This window comes from Accipiter gentilis, chromosome 21 (genome assembly GCF_929443795.1).
Source record: "Accipiter gentilis chromosome 21, bAccGen1.1, whole genome shotgun sequence".
Lineage (NCBI taxonomy): Eukaryota > Metazoa > Chordata > Aves > Accipitriformes > Accipitridae > Astur > Astur gentilis.
This window is the reverse complement of record NC_064900.1, coordinates 16,220,841-16,239,873: the sequence shown is the minus strand read 5'-3', so window position 1 is coordinate 16,239,873 and position 19,033 is coordinate 16,220,841. Positions and strand designations below refer to the sequence as shown.

At 44.0% G+C, this 19,033-nt stretch overlaps 1 protein-coding gene across 2 annotated transcripts in view; it reads right to left on the bottom strand.

Moving 5' to 3' along the window:
* Positions 1-18,675, bottom strand: part of PTGFRN (prostaglandin F2 receptor inhibitor) — a 71,428-nt gene extending 52,753 nt beyond the window's left edge. Inside the window, exon 1 of one of the 2 annotated variants that reach the window (XM_049824529.1) lies at positions 18,508-18,675. In XM_049824529.1, coding sequence (XP_049680486.1) covers positions 18,508-18,562 — 55 coding nt within the window. In that variant the 5' untranslated portion in view covers positions 18,563-18,675. Of the gene's footprint in view, positions 1-12,598; positions 12,689-18,507 lie in introns of those variants that run through there. The other variant, XM_049824530.1, reaches the window with a different exon arrangement.
* Positions 18,676-19,033: the final 358 nt, after the last annotated feature.

Genomic DNA, 19,033 nt, shown 5'->3' with positions numbered 1-19,033 from the left:
TAAAAAGCAAAAAAGCTTATGCCCCATCACATAGAAATTTACTGTAGACAGTAGCACTACTGTCCAAAAGGAGAAAAGGCAGTAGAGGGCAGTTGGTGCTAAGGCCCCAAGAATCACACTATGTGTGTCTGAAGGTTTGCATTCACCCAGGTTCGGTGCCCTAGTCCAAAGACCCAAGGGCACCTGAAGCACAGCAGATACACTCCTGGAGTGACACTTCTGCATCAGTGTCCTGGTTTTGGCTGGGATAGAGTTAATTTTCTTCCTAGTAGCTGGTATAGTGTCATGTTCTGGATTTAGGATGAGAAGAATGTTGATAACACACTGATGTTTTCAGTTGTTGCTCAGTAGTGTTCATACTAAGTCAAGGATTTTTCAGCTTCTCATGCCCAGACAGCAAGAAGGTTGGAGGAGCACAAGAAGTTGGGAGGGATGCAGCCAGGACAGCTGACCCAAACTGGTCAAAGGAGTATTCCAGACCACATGACATCACGCCCAGTATATAAACTGGTGGGGAGTTGGCAGGGCAGGGGGACTGATCACTGCTCAGGAACTAACCAGGCATCGGTCAGCAAGTGGTGAGCAAATGCATTCTGCATCACTTGTTTTGTATATTCCAATCCTACTATTATTATTTTAATTTTATTATTGTTGTTGTTGTTATTATTTTCTTCCTTTCTGTCCTATTTAACTGTTCTTATCTCAACCCACAAGTTTTACTCCCCCCCCCCCAATTCTCTCCCCCATCCCACTAGGTGGGGGAATCGAGTGAGCAGCTGCGTGGTGCTCAGCTGCTGGCTGGGGTTAAACCATGACATTCAGTTACATCCAAAGGAATCCTAATTGCACACTCAGATTGTTTCTCAGTAAAAAGCAACGTGCAGCAAGTGGGACAGTGAGGAGATTCACCTCAAATTCAATCCTCACCCCAACTAAAATGGTAATGAAGATGGAGCCTGCATGCTGCTAAAGGATACTTAAAGGGCTGTTTACATTTAACTTGAACTTCAGTGTGGAAATGGGAACTCTTCCCTAAATCACAAATGTGAGCTAAGCCACGAACAAATGTATGGCTAGGATATGAAATCCACCCACACTCTGCAGTGTTGCTTATACATTTGTTGAGCAGGTAACAGCCAAAATTTTCAAAAAAACATGCAAGAGTCAAAAATTTGCTGGCATTCATTGCCTCTGAGAGCTTGAAGGCAAATTAGCTGTGTAATTAATTAGCTGTCCATGCCCCTGAATTCTACCTCTAGAAAGTTGTGCTCACATGTAAAAGGAAATGATACCTTATGCAGCTGCTATTTAATTTACTAGAAGATTCATCTTACTGGAGAAAAAGAAGAGACTTTGTGGAACGGGTGGGCAGGTATGTGCATGTGGGCAACACACAAGAGATTTAGAAACCAGCAGAGAGCTGAACTACCTCATGCAAAGCACATACCTGGTACAACTCTACTCCCAATTACCCCAGTCCTGGAGAGAAACAAACTCCTTTGTACTTGCGCCTTTTAGAGCAAACAGAAAAAAAAGGAACACTCCACTCTTGTAACCAAAGTTAGCTAGTTCAAGAAATGAAGAGGTTCAATTTTAAAAAAAAATCCAGAGTATTAACCTTCTGGGGGATCAAGTGTTTGTAAAGCTTCAGGTTCACAGCCTCAAGCCTTCCATCACCTCTGAAAACCTTGCCCTGTATTCAATGCAGGTATTTTGTTATCTCCAGTATCAGAATAGCAAGGTTCATCAATTCAGTACCTGGCTGAAGAAGTCCAGCAATCTTCTCATGTTCCCCATTACAAACTGAAAGTCTTTTCTCCCTTTAGATTATATGCGAGCAAGTTTTCACTGTTACCCATTATGATTAACTCGCAACATTTGCAGTAGTATCTACTCTTACCTCTACAACCAATATTGAACAGTCTCCCTGGTATACACAGTAACACTTGGCACTACAGAATGTCATGCACATTTAGGCTTTTGGGGAGAACTTTATGCCATTGAACATTTGAGAAAACCCACATGGCGCAGCTATGTAGTGAAAGACTGTATCACAACATATTACTGCTTGGAGTCTTAGTAAAGTTTGGTATTCAGCCATTAGCTACTAATTTTCAGATAAGCATGCCTATATACACATCTTAAAATGTTTCCTATTATTCCCACTTTTAAAGAAATGTATCTCAGAAGTATTTACTTTGCTACTGTCATCAGCATGCTGCGTATAGGAAGGTCAACACCTCAGGTGATAAAAGGGAAAAGGAAAGTTAACACAAAGTCAGAGATCAGCTAATATGCACCATCACACAGAACATTTCAGAAAACAAAACTTCAGAGGTAGCCATGAGACAGCAAACTCTTGGAGGAAATATCCAAGGTTAAACATGAGGATACCACCTCTAACTTAGGAAGTCTCCAATCTATAGATGATCATGAGACAATACACTAGGATAGTAACAGGGTGTGCTCAGTCTTCCCTAGGCATCTGCTCTCTGCCACTGTTGGAGGCAAGACACAAGGATGAATGGATCTTTGGTGTCAGCCTTCCCTCTCTTTCTACAGCTTTAGGAAGTAGGAGCTTGGAAGAAGTACCCTTTTACTACTGCTGCTCCTCAGTGGCCCCAGGCTGGTGACTAGGCAGTGCCCAGCAGTGAGAAGAGAGACAAAAAAAAGAATGAAAGAACACAGAATTTTCAAGTAACTCTTAAAAATCAGAAAAGAGGGAATCCTTTTGAGCATGAAACAAGAAAAAAAAGTGGGTAGAAAACCAACATAATGTTAAAATAGCAGGAGGAGGAGAATACAGTTTTTGAAAGATGCCCAGAGGGAAAATGCTTAATTGTTTCTTTTCTGCTGAAGTCTCCTTGCAGAGCTGTTCTAGGTTACACTATTTAATAAGACAACCTATGTACAAAATAAGTAGCTGTTAATACTTGGGTGAAACTTAGATATGCTGAAATTATTGAATAACAAACACTTATAATCAGCTTACATTGAAACAGACAGCAGATTGCATTCACCCTAAGCATCCTCACATTTGCTACATTGGGAAGAACAGTTATGTCCCATAGTACATTGTTCAATGGAACAAAAGACTCTACAGCTAGACTTCATCCCAACAGAGAGCATGCCAGCCATCATCCGGATCTTGAATGGGTACATGTATGTAGCATAAGAACAAAAGACAACATTGCAAGTTCCAAATAGCCATTGCAAAAACAATAGTGCACTGCAGACTATGTCTCAGAAGTCTCTACCAGCCACCTTATTAATGCAAAGAAACAATTTTAACATCAACTGAAAAGAAATGGTATCTGGTGCAAACACAGCAACTGTCTAACAGCATACAATATAGAGCAGCATAACAACAGGAGTGGAAAGTACACCACCAATTTAGAAAGTCAAGGGTGTTAAAATTCACCTGAAAAGCTGCAAATGGACTTGGCCACAGATGCTAGAATTAGCAGTCCACACTTTTAAACTGAGTGAAGGTTCTTAATACTACTCTTTAAGCACCTTTGAGATTTCTAGCTAACAGGTGTCCCCCTAAACTGCCCCCTTCACTCGAGGGCAAACAGCCCTCAGGTAACAAGGGAGATGTACTCAATGCACAGGGAGAGCTAATATTCCCCAGAGGTATTTCTGATTAGGCACAGAAAACCAGAGCGTGAAACACTGCTGTCCGGTGTGCAGAGCAAGCCTTGATTCCTTTATCATAATATATCCTGGAAGCCATGTCAAGTTAAGGAGACCTGTTCACCCAGCCTTAGCACCAGTGACGATATGAACTGACATATCTTTCAGAATGCAAACACAAAAGAGCCCCACATGTAAGAAAACAGAAAGAAAACAGAAATGTGAAATAAATTTGTGCTACACCAACCCATACCCAAGAGATGCTCACTTGGCACTTAGGCCTTGAACTCAGGCTTCAAAAAACTAAACTGAAAGCCTGATCTCACAAACATTAACAAAAAAGGTTAAGCAAGAAGGGCATTGGATGCTATGCAATATCAGGAAATCCCACTTGCTCTCATGCTTCATGATAACATCTGAAGAGATAGCATTGCTTGAAAAAGTCAGTGTTGTATCTAAGCCCCAGTGGGGAAAAGAAAAGGAGTTATGCCTTCATTAACACTCAGAAAGAGACGCAGTATACATGTAGTCAGACTTCTCAATGGATGGTTTAAAAATAAAGGAACCTCCTCCCAGCTCTGCATCCAGCCATGTCCAATGTCAGCAATACACAATTTAAGAATCATAACAAAAAAAAAACTGACAAGCCCTTCATACATAAATACAACTCTGTTTATTTCTCTTAATTTCTTCATTATTTGTAAACTAGTACTTTAAAGCTTCAAAGAACTATTTACACTCCCTGCTTACTTTTTATTTTACTACATTACAAAATCAACTGGGTTTAGCTCTCTTGTTGGTATGGCAGTCATAAATCACGTTAACTGCACTATCCTATAACAAAGTTTGTTTATTAGTAGAGAGCAATCAGTATTATTACTGTTATACGGAAGTAACAAAGTACCTAGGAGGCAATCCTGCTGCTACTGAAGATGTAAATAGGAGAAGGTACATACAGCATTTACAGAGCTCTAGCTAACTATACAACTAACTTTCCTCTCACCTCACCCCCTGCCTCCCCACTTAATTTTTCAGAAATAAGAATGGCTTTTTAGAGATTAATGATCTGAAGAGCATCTCCCAGGAGCTTAAACCAGTTAAAATCCACAACATCAAATTAAGACATTTCAAAGAATTCAAACAGAAGAGCACCCGCTGTACCATACAGTGTAAGAGCAGCCTACAAATGCCTCCACTGTTTGTAGTTTTATAGCCTAAGCCTACCAAAAGTCAAAATCCAGGGTACAAAGCACACAACTAGATCAGGTTTTGCCTCTCCCCAGACAAAACACAGATTATTTCAAGATCTTTGTCCCTTTCACAAGGGATAAGGAAGCCTTGGACAAGCAATTGCTAGGAAGTTTGCTAGGAAATACAGAAGTCCAGTCTACCCCTAGATTGAAAAGAAGCACTCTTTGCCGTTATGGTAAAAGGAGATCCTCTGCCAAAGAGAACTGGTTTTCAAAAAAAAAAAAAAAAAAAACCAAAAAAAACCCACCAATCAGTTTAACACTAGAGTAATTATCTTCCCTGGGCAGTTTTAAGGTATTTGTATTTTTGCCTGCCCCGTTCACACTACTTGTACATTCATCTGTTAGCAGTTCAGTGCAAGAAATTCACATGTCCATCACCTACAGTTGCTCAGTAAAATCAGTGAGATCTCCCAGAATTCTCTGAGATCCTATTGAAAAAACCTCTCTACTGATGAAAAGAACCATCTTCATTAATCTGCCTGGCGGATGTATTCTTCCCTTCTAATCATTATGGGAGTTTACAATTTTAATAAAGCTGTACTCACATCACATTATTCAGATTACAAAATCTCTGGAAAAAGAAAGCTCTTGGGCATGGTGCTGTAAATCATCAAAAACACTTTTTATTCCTAGCTGATAAGTGCTTTAAGAAAGGGTACGTACATAGCTGACTGCTAGGGAAGAGTCACAGGCATGGTCAGTCAACTGGTTATCATTGAAACAATTCTGTTAAGCAGCAGAACTCAACTGACATTATAATCAGAACCCTATTTTCTAGAGCAAGGATATATATTTATACACCATTTAGTCCAAACTTTGAGTAAACCCCACACAGATGTATTGTAAGCCAAGGCTGTATATTATCTGCAGAGAGCCTGAAACAACAGCAGAGGTAAAAGCTGCATCCTTGAATGTCAACACTGGAAGCGAATAACAAATTTGGCATTACTATCGTGGACTGTTTCAGCATTTATGTATTTTTATGGAAATGTGCAACAGTTGAATGTTGAATTGCAGACATCAAAGCCAAATCAAGACCATGAGACAGTACTAGAGTTACAAGAAACATCCTGCAGGAAAAGTTTAAAATGAGGCTCCTTAACTTCTGCCTGTAAAAGGGAAGAAAAAAAGGACAGACTTCCTCAGCCCAACTTCACAAGTTCCTGCTAAGCCTGGGTGTCACTCAGTTAAATGTTTCTCCCGATTTACCCTTAAATGCCAGAAATGTCAAAGGACAGGGAAAGAAAACACTAACTTATTCCAGTTAGTTTCTATCTCAATATAAAAAAAAAATTTGTACAACAATCTGAGAGTTAGATGATGCTGGGGGTGTGGGGGGAATCCAGAAATGGACAGTGGAATTCCTATATGACTATTACCATAAATTCAAAGAATGTTCTGCCAAATATTTCATTTTAGAGCTTACTTGGTTTTAAACTCCAGTTTTATTATTACTTGGGACTTGTGACAGGAGCCTCCATGCAATGCATAACTCAGCATGCATGTGGCAGAAATCATCATCAGAACTATAACTTCAAGTCACAGAATACCTGTATAAATTAGTAGTAGCATTTATGTAGCCACAGTGGTCTCAGGCAATAATCTTTAAAGATCTTTCATTAGGCCAGCTGATACAGTCAGAAGACATGGCATACAGGTCCTTCTTCTGAGACAGATGCAGTGAGGAACCTCCGGAAAGTTTCACACACACAGTTATACTTTTGCTATCATCCTGCATCAACGAGCTCAAACGCAGCTCAGCTCAAGTCCCATGGCCTCTCACCGTTCGGCCCTATCAGGAGTATGCACTCCAGTGCTTCTACCCATAGTGACTTTCCTGCAGAACAAAACACCCAAGATGACCTGACAAAATCCTTGCCGGCATTCGTACTTCTGACACTGTACAGAAGACTGTTTAGGTAGAAGTGGATTCAAATGGAAGAAAAAAGGCAGGCAAAAGATGACTTCATGCACAGAAACAGATGTTCTGAAAGAGACCAAGAGAAAGATTCCGCTCTCTCCTAAAAATGCCAACAACATAGACGACCAGATAAGCAGAATTGTGTCTAAATTAGTGCTATTCAAGTTTCCCAGCAGATATTCACTGCCCTTCATCTATTTCGATACAAAGCAGGCATGCCATCTTTCTGAAGAAAAAGGAGAAACGCCTCAGTACGTGCAGGCCAGCTAGGAGAGTCTCTAGGCTCCTGCGGCAGAGGCTACTGAAGCAGAGCCACAAATCCCCACAAGCTCGCACCAACCATCCCAGCTACACTCAATGTATGAACCTTCCATCTCCAAAGAATGCCACAGCAGAACAAGAACACAGGTAGCCATAGTTGCTCCATTTTGCACATCTTTAGCGAGTAAGTGTCCAAACCCAGCATGACTTACCCAAACATACTACTGCCACTGAGGAAATACTAGAGATCTGTTTTAAACAGGCTAAATAACACTTGGGAGCAAATTTTATATCAAATTACAAGAGTGGATACATGCAATTGCCTGTGAGGAATTTAGGGGTCTTGCTACACGGACAGGAACAATCATCAGGATATTTCCTGTCATAATCTAGTGGCACACGTCCAGGACTACACGGAGGTCTTAAAGATAGGGCTTTAATTACCACAAGTTAAAAATCTCCTTGGCTGTGTGTATTGAAAGCTATCATCAATTCACAAGCCTTTCAAATTTATAATGCGTGTAAAAACAACAATTGATGGGGAGGTGCAGAGGGAAGTGGTAATGTTAAATAGTACTGAGAAGCACTCAAATAACCTTGAAGGCCAAAGTCCTTTGCTCACCCACACAAAGTGGTCAAGAACAGGGTAAACAAGGCTGTCCCCTCAACAGCCTCCGTGTGCATTTGTCACCCACAGCCCACACACAGCTGGCTGTTTTGTACCAGAAACTGGGTACCGAGCTCACTCAGCCTTGTTCAGGGAGTGACCTTGTTGACTAGAATGCCACCCAGTACCTGCTGCTATTTCGCTCAGGCAAGCAGATGTTACATTCACTCAATTGAAGCAAGACCAGTAATTCATTTTACACAGGCCCAGCAAAAGGTGGACACAAGGCTGGATTCATACCCACACACTCAAAAGCAGAAAGCTCTAGCTTCACGTTACCAAACTCACTGAGACTAGATGTCCTCCACCACCAATTTACAACATGGGCTCTTATATCAGGTATCTTTGTCCTCTGACAATCAGCACAATGCTTCAAGTCCAAAGCTGTCCGTCACGTTAACCCTGTCACCATGAGAGTTTTACACCTAAGCAGGGAGGTAGGATGAAAGAATACCTAATCTACAATCAGTCTTCTCAACAGGCCTTCAATACTTTTAATGCACACAGGTCCTAATGAAAGGGTCCAAAGGAGGTCCAGCATGTGTCACTGCTAGATCGCCTGTGAGCCCACAGCCCCCTCTCCTCACACCCAAGTACCCCAGGCACCATTTTTTTCCTTTTACCCCCCCACCTGTGCACCCAAAGTAAAAAAAGACCTTACACCACCAGGCCAAGATGAAAAAAAATCATCAGCATGAAGTGCTCTCCATCACTATGCCATTCACAGAATATGCAGCATAGCCCTTGCCTCCTCCCTGCCAAAAACTCCAAACATATTCCCACTCCCATGCACAGCCTGCACTTCTTCAAGCTCACCCTGTACCTCCTTGACTGATCATCTCCCAGGCAAACAGCTTTTCTGAACACACTGTTTCAACCCTAGTGGCAGGCACAGGATGTCTTATGTTAGCAGCATCCTCTGAGGTGGAAACCTTAGTTGCAGGACTTTAATTCCAAGAAATGTCTATGTACTTATCACAGTCACTTGACCAAAGTCCCACTTTGGACTGCAGGCAAGATCCTACAGCAACAAGGCAACACTGGAGGATTGCTGCTGACCCCAGACTGTCACTCATGTGAAAACAGTATTCAAGCTGGCCTTTGGCCAAACCCACATATGCAAAGCAAGTTCTCATCCCAATGCACCAATACCAGAAGCGCAACAAAAGAAGAAAATAGAGAAGAAAGAGAAGCCAGCAAGTTATTTTGATGGCATATGCATGTTCTGTGAAATTACTGTAAGGACACTAGTTTCTTATTCTGGGTAGGAATTGTTAAAGCAAGGAAAGGACCCACCTCACAATCTGGGTACGCAAGTGCCCAGTGCATCTGTCCTGCATCCATCTGTAGGTTACCAGCCTCTGCCCAGACGCATGAAGAAGAGTGTCTTTCTACAGCTTCAGACAGGGGAAAAAAATCTCTCTGTACCCATACAAACCAATAGCTGACCACTCACACCAAGAGGAGAGTCAGTGAGAAATACTTAAAATCACCTTTAACAGCTCCTTTCTAAGTAGCTTTGGCCTATCTCCATTAATCCTTATAGGTTTATGAGGCAAAGTCTGGAACAGGCACACTCCCTGTACCCTCAGGTCATGAGTGGGAACAAGGGTACCATCTGAAGTCTCATTTGTGCTTCACCTATTTTGGAAGGACATCCCCACCCAGTAACTCTATTCACAGTACTGTAACTTCCTCCTCATCCCTCCCTTTCAGACTCAAAAGGCAAACACCAGTATCAATTCAGATGCCACAGCATACCCTGCAGCCACATGCACCACACTTCAGTCCTTGTATAAAACTGCAGGAGTCTACAATTAGCTATTCCATTTACCTGCCAGTGATGAGCAGACAACTGCTTAGAAAACTGGGGTATTTCAAGACTTGCTTGCAAAGCTTTGAGAAACTTGTGGGTTTTACCAAGGCTGTTTTTTGGTGATAACTGCTCCAACACCACCATCTCATGCAGACACACCTTTAACTCATTCTTCCATTTTGAACAAGCTATTCCCCTACCTCCCTTTCTCTCTGGGAAGTGTGTCCTGCTCCAGTACTCTCTCCTCACCTTCCTTCCCCCACCTCTAATTTCTAGCATCAGCCACACTTCTGTGCCAATTGACTCCTGGCTATACATGCTATTTTCTCAACTTTTTTTTTTTAATAAACAAACCAACCCACAAACCTAGGTATGTCAGCAGCTTTGCAATTATTGACAGGTACCTATCAATACAGTTGCCAGCAACCAGGGCTTAGTCAATAGCTTTAGTGTCCATTCAACCCTGCTTTGTGATAGACATGAAAAATCCAGGCTTACCTTGCTACCTCCCACCTCCAGACAATCACAGAGTGATTTTGTCTCCGATAAGCTGTCATGCTCTTTATTTTCTCACTGATGAAGCCTGTTTCAAGCACTTAAGCTCTCTAAGCCAAGAGGTACAGCATGCCTTGTCTAGAACCAAACCCTGAGATCAAAGGGAAGCAAGGTTGATGCAATAGACTTATTACTCTGCATTAATTTAAATCTCTGTATGAACTGAATATGAACAAGCACACTCTACACACAACATAAAGGCTCTTTACATAGACATAAATTCCACCCACGGACACCACCTCCCAATACACAGTATGTCACTGGGCTTCTAAAGAACATAACGCTTCTTTTGGGAGATGGTGGACGTTGTAACATCTGGGTAAATAATACGGGTGGTGCTCTGAAAGCACAAAATAGTTTGTGGCAATGGCAAAAAGCAAAGGCAGATGCATCACCTCTCCCACCCTTTAACACTGGGAAGAGGATTAGAGCACAGACAAAAAGACTAACACCTCGCTGCTTACTCTAACAGTTTTCATTAACAAATAATTGCCTATTTTCACCTCGGTATTACTTGCTGTATTCAAGCACAAATGAATACATGTACTGATTAGACATACATATCTGGAAAAAAGGGTATTGAAACTCAAAATTATTATTCACAAATTATGTGAATTCTGAATTTTTCTCAAAAAAATTATGTTTGGTACTCTGAAAATTTAGGAAGCATCTATTAGTTCAGCATCTGTTTTGTATTTACAAGCTATTCTTTGCAAACGCTGGGGTCACGCTGCTCTTAAAGCAGCTCCTGCCAATTCTCTTTTGCAGGGCAGATTTAATAGCAAATTCCACTGCCACAGGATTCACTATGTAATAATGAAGGGTAGTGTGTCAATAGATGAAACTGAACACATCAATAAGAAGCTGGCAGAGGTCCCTGTGGATGCCTCTCTTGCAACAACCATTTTAATCCGTGTAGGAGAACAATGCTGTTACAGCCTGCTCAAAGATTCCCCACAGCCACATTGCATCAAAGACTGACTCAAACACGATGCTAAATCTCTGCAGTTGGAGCTAACAGTGGAACATGCAGGGAAACAAAGTCCTGTACACTGGCAATTATTCTTTTTAAGACTGGCAAACCTAAGCAGAGCTAGCTTTTGTCAGAACTGGACTCTTGCTAACCAATGGTTCCACCAAACTCTTTTTAATGGCTACCGATATGGCAAGAAAAGAGCGACTCAAAAAGCGCGAAAGCATGCAAATTGCAGTCATGAAGCAAAGCACCAAGCAGCATAGCTAAACCACATCTTTAAAAAAGTCAGCAGAAAGGCAAGTCCAGACTAATCAAGCCTGTTAAACAGAAAGAGTGGCGTAAGTTGTTGGGGTTTTTTGGGGGGGTTGGTTTGTTGGGTTTTTTTGGAGAGCAACTATAGCAGCAGGAGCTGTTTTACAGCCAGCATGAAGTAAAGGACAGTGGGGGACACCTAGGAGAAAGCCTGAGAGAAGAACTGAAGGCAGAGAATAAAATTTAAAAACCACACATAAAGCTTACATTGATTTTTTTTTTAAAAGCCACCTATAAGAAAGATGATATATATACTTTGTTTGCTACAAGCAGCAGACTCTCACAGTAGATCTGATCAGTGATCCACACATACCAGAACTTTGCTCCAGCATTGGCCAGTTTGGCAGAAGGGGGAGCATTGGCCAGTTTGGCAGAAGGGGGAAGAGAGAAAAAACAAAAAGGAAAGGAGAGAAAAAAAAAAAAAAAAAAAAAGGACTTCACAATACATTTACAGAAGTCTGAAACTGGAATAAAAAGGAGGCTTCCACTTCTCCACCCCCAATTCCAGCTGTAAACCTTTAACACCTTAAAAGCAATGACAGAGTGCTTTCTCTAGGGACCTGAGAATGATTCCCTACCAAGCATTTACAAACAGATGCTTTTCCAAGTCTTATAATGTGGCCAAATTTGGACATTTTTCATAAGAACAGCAAAAGCCACATTCTTGATGCAAAGTTAAGTCTCCAGCCAAATTTCCAGCTCTTGCTCTAAGGCACGGAGGTGCTAGAACTTCTCAGCTTAGCAGCTGAGATTATTATTTGTTCAAGAGTGAGGAGTGAGAATAGGCCAGAACATACAAGAACTAAAAATTTAAAAAAGCTGCTTCTCCCTGCTCCCTCCCCAAGCGCAACAGTTGGAAATATTGGAGTTTTGGTGGGGGTGGGGGGGTGCTTTAGTGGGGGTGCATTTTCTAGAAAAAAAAGGTCAACCTGTGGCAGACACCCAGCCCAGAAAGTTTCAGCATGAATGCCTAAAGTCTTGCAGAAAAATAAACAATTTAAGAGATGGCCCTACTAACAAAAAGTATCAGGCAGATATACTAAAGGCATTGCTGGCAGCCCTGCCTATCAGCAGCTGTGACAGCTTGCCTGGGAGCTCCAGTCTTTAATTAGTTCTCATTCCTGAAGTTCACAAGTCAATTAATTCCAAAAACCATCCTCAGATCTTTTTTTAAAGGAAATCCTGTGTCTTACTCGCTTACCTGTTCTTCCCATAGCTCAGCTAACAGTTCAGATCCTTTAGAGCATCCATGCAAATTCCATCTGGCCATAGAGATTATCACAAGTCAAACACTTTTAGCTTGCTTCAGCAATTCTTCATGTTTCTGCATCAGTATTTTGCCATTGCTGCATACAAAAGGTATTGGTCTCCAGGCTGCGTCTTCACACCCTGTCATATAAGACTTTCCCTGCAACTTGCGTCATCCAGAAAAAGAAGCACCGACTGCAACGTTTTACCACAACTTTCAAGCAGTCCCCATGGCAATTACATCGACTCAAACCTACCAGCATTACCATACTGCTTTATAACTTTACAAGACTCTAAGGCATTTAAGCAACTCTGGTTCTACCTTCTATCTACCTCACTTTAAACTAATTCAGAATGCCATAGTTAAAGTTGATAATGGTTTCCACCAGAAACCCAGCTTTGAAACCTCTTCCAACTCCACAAGAAAAAAAAAAAGAAGAAAAAGACCATCCTTTTTTCTGTCTCAGACTTCAGTTAGAAGAATTCAGTTATGCTTTACAGTTATGAAAGCTTACATGTAAATGAATAAGCCAGTTTCTGATATGAAACTCAAAACCCAAAGAAACTCGTTTAAGCTCCATAACTTCTGTCTTGCTTCTTATTTTAGATCTGATGATGACCTGGAAAGACATTATTCAAGGCTTTTGGCATCTGAGCGGCTATTTTTCAGATCATCCTATCCCAAAAGCAGTTTGGTCTGAAACTGATTTTATACCTTTGCCCCTTGGAAAAGCTAATGCATAAGGTGTATTAAAAGTTTATCTCATTATTTTTAAATCCCTTCTCAGCAAGTATTCAAGCCTTGGAAGAAAACTACAATTTAAGGTTTTCTAAAGAATCAACTGACAAAAAGCTGGACAATTGGAGAACTTAGCATCTCACTGCTCATAGAAGCTCATTCCTTCTTTAGGGCAGGAGATACTAATAACCCAGACAAAAACTGCTTTACATTACAGTCTCTCCCTGTCTTGTTCAACCCAGTTTTGGGGTACCTTGTTCAGGTTAGGAAGTAGGGTCATGCAGGAAACTGCTTATTATTCAAATTATGGGACAGAAATTGAAAGACTGGCATCCCTAGACAATTTCACCTTACAGGTCTCTAGAGAACAGGCTTTATCACTTACTACTGCAGATCTTCTAAGCAGGACATCTAGCAGGGGCCTGGGAAGTAACTGCAACATCTCCAATAGAAGTCAAAAGCAAAGTATTGGAAAGATATTTTTGTTTGCATTATGATAGAGATTCTTAGTTTATACTCCACCTAATATCTTTCTTTCAAAACTACTAGAGACCTTGATAGACACTGACATAACCCTACTTTGACTCAGCTCATGTTAGTAATGTTTTTGAGCTCTTTCCAATTTAACTTTCAAGTGATTGATTTTTATACATAATCAGAAAAAATCCATATTTTCAGATAATGTGTCCATTTCCCTTCCTTCTAAAACACAGAACTCCACACAAAAATCAGTGAAAGGCATCTAAAAACAGACAATTGAAATGTTCACTTTCTAAAAGTATCTTATTGAGATATGTAACTAATTCCCTACTAAAAATATACAGGTCTGTTTTGCAGGTAAGTGTTTGAGGACGACTATGGAGACTAGGGGAAAAAGAAGGAAAAAAAAAAAATCAACCCAAGAACAAAAAACAACCACACAAAACAAATCAACCCATGAATTTATTAGACGTGAAAGCTGAAATCTCAAATGTCCCTGATGTTTGTTTATAAAGCTAGAGGGATGGGTATATGTTATTGCTTAAGAACATTCCCCTCTAATCAAGCATGTGGCTGCATTTTTAAATGACCCCTACTGCTTACTTCAAATCTTGTTCAGGCAGGTTTATACCTCAGTTCAGGGATTAGAGCCAAATACAACAGAGGCTACCTAAAGAGAGCAAGCTGTTGCTATGTTGAAATGTAGCAATCGAGAAACCTGGGGAACAAGGTCGAAGAATTTCAGAAAAAAACACCCAGACTCCCTAAAAAGGAGCCTGGACAGGAACCTACAAAGACACAAGACAGCCAGAAAAGGTGACTAAGCTATCATTTGCCAACCCAAAAGAACTCAGGATGTAAAGGAAAAAACACTCGCTACGCTGCTTGCCCTTTGATTCCCACACCTTCCCACAGCCTACATGCTAAGAAAATACATCAGCATGGCAAAACGACACAGAAAGCACTTCCTCCTCAGCAACACCACCTGCCCTTCAGTGCCTCACCAACCCAGTTCTAACACTCGCTACGTGCTTCTACTGTCTTAGCAGTTTGCAGATGCTAAGACCAGGGCAGGCTTGTCAGTATTTCCCCTTTGGGAGCCTTTTTAACCACCTCTAAAGCTACAACAGAGATAGGCAGGCCTAGCTGTCAGCTCCTTCTCCGAGTACCCGCGAGGATCTATCTGAGCCTGCCACCTTCCAGCAGGCAGGCAGGCAAAGGCCACCAGCACCGGTCCTGGGCTCACGGGCAGGTGAGCAGGCACCACCAAGGGGAACAGGTAGCAGACTCCTCTCTAGCACACCTTGAACACACCATGGACAATCATCCTTACGTAGTCTCCCTGTCCTAAACCTTGAGGCTCTCCCATTTTCTAATGCCTTCACTTTAGCTGCAAATGCAGGGAAAGATTAAAGCACGCTTTTCCTTGAAGTTCACAATCACAATAACTTAAACTAATTACCAAAAGCTTTCTATTGCAGAGCTTGAATTGAACCTTGATTCAAATGACTAATTGTTGTAGCTTCTGAGGAAAAGGAAAAAAAAACCACCACCACACAATAAAGAATTTCAGATACGAGTTGTAGGAAACAACTCTATTCATGTATACACAAGGCTCCTGGGGATCTGGCATGCTGGAACTGACTTTCATCATAGCAGACAGTGAATGTCACACAGGTCTAAATGGTAGTAAGAAAAACACCATCTCTGGGAAACCCATCATCAATGGTTTTCCCCTAGGATCTACTGAGTGCCTGCTCTCCTCAAGCCCCATAGCACTTAAACAAAAACCACCTTTTTTTAGATACACTGAAATTCTTACTTTGAATCTCAAACAACAACCAGGGGAGGTGGGGGGAATCCAGGAGCTACAAGGCTTACTGTTTACAGTCTGAACCCTAGTAACCACCAGATACCTGTTTTGGTTTTTGGATGTCTCATCCTAGGAGGGATGTTGTGTTTTCCAGAGCATTTCACAGGTTGATTAGGCAGATTGACTGCAGAATGAAATAGCACAAAAAACAGGCAATGGCAGTGCAAAATGCCCTCATGCTGCCCTTCTCAGGATCTTCTCAGGATCTAACCACACCAGAGGAGGGAAGAGAAGAGAGACTAGATCAAGCCTTAATTTCAGGATCCATGATCTCCTTACCAAACAGATTATAAATGTACTGGATCCAGGAGAAAGGATGAGAAAACATTCTTATTTGTCACAGCCAAATACTTAAGCCATTTACATCCTTTTGCTGGATTATTTTGTAAAGATCTGAACAAAACAAGTCTAAGTACACACAAGGGATGAACTCTTCTATGCTTCAACTCCTTCCCTCCACCTCCCTCATACAAGAACTCAACATTTGCAGCACATCAGTTAACAAAAAGCCCAAACCTGTCTCTCTATTAAAGAATTGGTAGAAAACACATATTCACAGAAGCATACTTTCCCCGTCCAGGGTTAGAGGAACACCACCCTCCCAACCTCTTAACATTTTAAGTATCTCATAGAAGCTACCAAGTAATGGTATCAGAAGATAGCCACAAACACACAACACAAGTAAGACTGAAAAGTTCAAAGGTTGGGGGTTTTTTCCTGCACACAAAAGCACTTTCAATTTTAACAGCACCATTCCAATAAAAAAAAAAAATCCCCAAAAGGCAACTCAGAACATCCAGACAAACGCCATCACAAACAGTGGCCGGATATCTGTAAATGCACATTTTTAGTTCTTCTAATTATTTCATCTGGAATTAAGGAGGAAACAACTTTCCTGTTGCACGTCATCCTTAACAGCTTTTAATGTTTTGCTACATGACCTTGAGTATCTGAGAGTCCTGATTTTCCGCTTGTCCTACTAAACCATTCTCTTGAAAAATTTTATTCCCTTTCTGTTTCTAAACAAAAACACTAAAGGTGTTCTCTCCAATTCTTCACTGTTTCCCCAGCTGGCAGAATGCCTATATTGGAAAGATAAATGAGATGACTAACCTCAGCTGCAAGTAAGAGAAAGCACAGCGGACACTTTTGCGTGGTAGGATCTTGACTTGTAGACACCCCTCTGCCCGGATTGCCTCACTCCCTGTAAGCAGCCTCAGGAAAGAGACTGGGACAAGCCTGGGTTTAGGAAGATGACTTTTCAACTGTAACTATCTGCTCCGCAGACCTGGCTATGAAAGACTGAAAAGCCAAACCATGAGGAAAGTGCTCTGGCAGACTTCAAAAAAAGAATTAGTCATAGCAATGTCAAAAGTACAAGCACAAACTAAGTCAGCAAATAGAGTTTTGTTTAAAAAAAGTCTTGCAGCATGGGGTTGGGGCACATTTTAGTTACTCTCTCCTTCCACCCCAAACCTGGAAAAGGCTCCCACTTACTACCTGCAGTTAGCCAACTATTCTGAATCAAGAACTGCATGTAGTAATTTGTGGGACATGCTTGCTCACCAGCACCTGAAGTACTTCTGGCTGCAGAGAGCTGACACAGAACTGCTTAATACTACGCATAACTATCTTACCTGAACAATCCTCTTGTTCTCTAGTTAAACTCACTGCTACTTCCGTTACACTGTTAGCAACAATGCCACAAGTCCAGTGTTGAAGAAAAAAAAAAGGGGGGGGGGGGGGCGAAAAAAACCAAAACCCACCACCCACCCTTTTTGCGTAGTTCTTGCTACCCTCTTTATTTTTGCATGCTGCCTGCCTGGCATTGACCCTGGTAAGGAACAACGCCACATGTGAAGCTAACGACAGCTATGCAATTACGTGAACACGGCAAAAAAAGATCACCAATGCAATTATTCGTTCTCTCTTAGCAGAAGAACTTCACGACTGAGACGGCAAACCCCGAGATGCAGGAGGGGAGGGCGCAGAAGTACCACTTCCCCCACAACACCGGCGTGCCCGGAGAACCCGGGTTTCTGCTGCCGGCATGCAGGGCGCGGGGACCCCTCCTGCAGTCTCCCTCGTGGAACAGGCAGGAGAAGGATCACCCCCTCGGCCCCAAAACGAGCCACCTCACGCTCTGCGAGGCGAAACGGCACTGCCCTTTACCTTAGGGCGGCCACAGCCCATACACCAGGTCGTGTACCAGCAAGTACGGCTACACCGTCGCGTTACCCCAGCCGCCTGTGGAAACCCCTCTCACCGGGGAGCCACGCCAAGCAGCACCCCCACACACACACGCCCCATCTCTACTCTGAGGATGCCCCTTAAAGTTTCGGGGAGACGCCCGGCAGCAGTCCGCGTCCCGGCCCTTGGAGGGAGCAGCGGGGGCCGGGGGGGAGGGGGCGGTCTGCGGAGCCCTTAGGGCTGCGCCGGCCGCTAACGCGCCCGGGCGGGCCGGGAGAGAGCGAAGGCGGCGACGGGCCGGCCAGCCGGGGGACGGCACAGCCCGGCGGGCAGGCGGCGCTGCCCGGCCCCCCGCCGCCCCTCGGAGGGCAGCGCCCCGGCCGGGCTCCGCCGCGCCCGAGGCGGGCACGGCACGGCGAGCGGTTCCTTCCCGCCGAGGGGCCCGCGCCCACGGGCCCGGCCCTCCCTCGTTACCTGCGGGCGAGGTGGCCGGGCCCAGCCCAGCCCAGCACCGCCCCGCCCGGCCCGGCCTCCCCGGCGCACTCCCCGCTGCCCCCGGTCGCGCACCCCGCGGGCTCACCGAGCAGCAGGAGGAGGAGAGGCAGGCAGGACGCCCTCTCCCCGCGGTGCCCCATGCTGGCAGGGCTGCGCGGGTACCTCTGCCTCTGCGAAGGGGACCGCCGGCGCACACGCTCGCCTCGCCCGGGGACCGGCGGCAGCGCGCTCCTCAGCCGGCCGCTCGCCTCCCGCTGCCCTGCGAGCACACGGAGACGCCCGCCCGCCCCGACCGGCCGCGCCGCGCGGCGCAGCCAACCACAGAGACAAACTTTCCCCAGCGCCCGCCCCCGCGCGCCCCCGCCCGCAGGTAGCGGGGGCGGCGCGGGGGTCCGGCCGGGCCCGGCCCCGGCCCCCACCCCCTTAAAGGGGAGGAGAGCGGGCGCCGCCGGCCCGTCCGCCGCCAGCCGCGGGGCGGGGAGCCGAGCTCCGCGCCGAGCGGGGCCGCGCGGAGGGCGGCGCTGCCCGCGCCGCTCCCGGCCTCCCGGGGCCGCCCCGCACACGTGGCCCGGGAAAGCCCCGGTGCCCGGGCGGGGGAGGGTCTCTCCCGC